This window comes from Monopterus albus, unplaced genomic scaffold (genome assembly GCF_001952655.1).
Source record: "Monopterus albus unplaced genomic scaffold, M_albus_1.0 scaffold66.1, whole genome shotgun sequence".
In the NCBI taxonomy this organism is placed as follows: domain Eukaryota; kingdom Metazoa; phylum Chordata; class Actinopteri; order Synbranchiformes; family Synbranchidae; genus Monopterus; species Monopterus albus.
This window is the reverse complement of record NW_018127946.1, coordinates 1,046,274-1,049,048: the sequence shown is the minus strand read 5'-3', so window position 1 is coordinate 1,049,048 and position 2,775 is coordinate 1,046,274. Positions and strand designations below refer to the sequence as shown.

Here is a 2,775-nt window from a genome sequence, read left to right as displayed (position 1 = left end):
GCATCAATGCATGACATCTCCGAATGTTTGTTGCCTTGTATATTTGTGTTACTGTTTTTAAAAGTGCCCATATGTATGTGTTCACTGAACAAAAGTGACTCACCAGGATCCCAGCAAACTGTTTCTCTTCCATCCTTCAGGTCCTTGTCAGCAAAGATCCCCTGCCTCTCTGCTGCTTCTCTCTCGCTCTCTCTCTCTCCCTGTCTCTCGAATGGGCCGGTCCGCCTCTTGCTATCAGAGTTGGAAGTTTGTCTGAGGTGGCTGAGGTTTGCTCGAGTATCTTCACCCCGCCGCGTCGCCCTCTCTGTCTCAGTCCCCCCTCTTGCCTCTTCTGTGTTGTTTCACGAGTGTAGCTTGAGTGGCGTCGCTGCTTTGTGTTAATTCTGCCCTAATCCAGAAACTTTTCTATGCTGTGAAAAGAACATGTGACAAAAAAAAGGGGGGGTGCAGGAGAAGGAGGAGGAGGCAAAGCAACACTTTTTAGTCACTTGTTTCCTTGGCCACATTCAAAACAATTCTCTGCCTTTGTACATGACTTGCTTTGAGGTAAATACAAAAAATCCAAAACCAGCTGTTTGCGCTCAGGGTCCAACAAAGTTTCAGGTGCAAATAAAACTTGTAAGGAATGTGTTTAAAACAATGATACAGAGAAAGAATTAAGAAGAGATTTGCATTTTGTAGCAAAGCAGCTACCATAACAAAGTGTCCTTTTGTATAAAGAGATTAACTGTTAGGGGAACATTTAGACTGCCCGTTAACTACTGCTGTGTGAAAGCCAAACTGGGGAAAGAACACTCAAAAACACTCAGGATTTACAAGAAATTGGCAGAAAGTGATTCTTATTACGTGAAATGTATCTAAAATGCTCATGGCAGCATGTTACTTCAAATATTTATATTTGGTGAATAGTTTTTATTCTCTCCCTGTAAATGTTTGACCTGTGATCAATTTGACTGGTTAAAAAAATGTGATAATATTGTAAAAAATACATGCATTAGTTTGAAAGATACCACATTTCTGAAATGACATTTACAGTAATTAAGAATTTCTAGTGAAGAGTGGAATTCAACTTTTATTTCATTGCAGATTAATCAGAAAAATGCCTGGCACACTTTCCCAGAGCCCAAGGTAGCATTCACATACAGTAGCTTCTTTTGCAACCAAAGGTCTTCAGAATTATATTTAAGTCACAGTGATACTATAAAAAAGAGAAATGGTGTTTCTTCCATAAAAAACTACTTTAACATTTAAGTTAAAGCTGAGTTATTCATCAGCTAATTTGCACATCTGTGGGTAATGCAGCATATCTATTAATTTGTGTCTAAATATAACCACCATTCAGAGTTGCACAAAAAAACAACAGGCACACAATCCCTCTCTCGTATGTAGAGGTGCCTACTGGAACTCATAGTACCCTGGAACATCCATAACACACAGCACGCTGATTATAAAAGAAACACACACACACACTCCCACACACACACACACACACACACACGAACTGAACCTTACCATCCACGTTATGATGTAAAAATAAAGGGAAACACCAACTTCTGCATCAAAAAAGGAAGTAGCTCGGCAGTGGGAACAACCTAACTGGTGAGACAAGTGAAGTTTGTGGTCAGGTCACACTACATGCTCTGGCTCTATCCCACTTGGTGACTCTACTGATGTATTTTACAAGGCCAGAGCTGAGCCAAGCCTACTGAGCAATCCCCGGAGGAGTGGCAGTAACAAGTTACATCAGATTCACCCTCAGGCCTGTTAGCTCCTACAAAAGATGCTCCCAGACCAAAGCAGTCAGTTTGCAGGCAGGTTTTAGATAGTCCCATGTTAAATCCTTCACACTGACATAAAGGTCCAATTAATGATGAGAATGATAAGCGTATGGTGCTTCCCCTGTTTGCTGGATTTGATTTGATTTGATTTGATTTTGATTTGATTTATTTATTCAAGCATGTAAAACAGTTGATATGTCAACACATGTAATTTCATACATATCCAACAATAATAATCCATTATCAATTTGCTTATACCTAGTACATGCTTGAACGGAGTAGGAAGAAGTCAGACTTATCTAGTCCTACCCCATGACATCATCTTACAACTTTTAAGTCCTAAGCAATATCTCTAGATAAATAATTATCCTCTACACCACACAAGTAATATACTAAAGAATTATTTAGGAGTGTTAACATTCTACATAATTACATTCATAGATAATTATCTTCTATGCCACACAAGTAATATACTAAAGAATTATTACAGAGTGCTAACATTCATACCCCAGACCCACAATGTTCCATCTGATTAATCGTTAAACCTGTTCTTGCATATATCTTGATTGACACATACCTTTATATTTATGTTTAAACTCATCAATTCTATTACTATTTTTTATGTCCACACTTAAATTATTCCATAGTTTTACCCCACTTATGGAAATACAAAATCTTTTTTTGGTTGTACGTATAGCATGAATTTTTAAATTTAACTGACCCCTTAAACTGTATCCCCCTTCCCTTTCATTAAATAGTTTTTGAATTCCACCAGGTAATAAATTGTTCCTGGCTTTATACATAAACACTGCAGTCTTTTATCCCACTAAATCAAAAAATTTTAACAATTTAGACTGTATGAAAGCTACGTTGGTGTGATCCCTATACCCCATCTTATGCACAATTCTTATCACTCTTTTTTGTAATATATACAATGGTCGAAGTGAGCTTTTGTATGTATTTCCCAATGGTAAAATCAATGAAGAATACAAAATGC

At 37.5% G+C, this 2,775-nt stretch overlaps 1 protein-coding gene across 3 annotated transcripts in view; it reads right to left on the bottom strand.

Annotated features, from left to right (window-relative positions):
- The window catches only part of slc6a9 (solute carrier family 6 member 9), an 83,887-nt gene that overhangs the window by 65,402 nt on the left and 15,710 nt on the right, over positions 1-2,775 (bottom strand). For 2 of the 3 annotated variants that reach the window (XM_020604579.1, XM_020604580.1), the window contains exon 2: positions 104-410. In XM_020604579.1, the coding sequence (XP_020460235.1) occupies positions 104-133 (30 nt within the window). In that variant the 5' untranslated portion in view covers positions 134-410. Of the gene's footprint in view, positions 1-103; positions 411-1,512; positions 1,635-2,775 lie in introns of those variants that run through there. The other variant, XM_020604577.1, reaches the window with a different exon arrangement.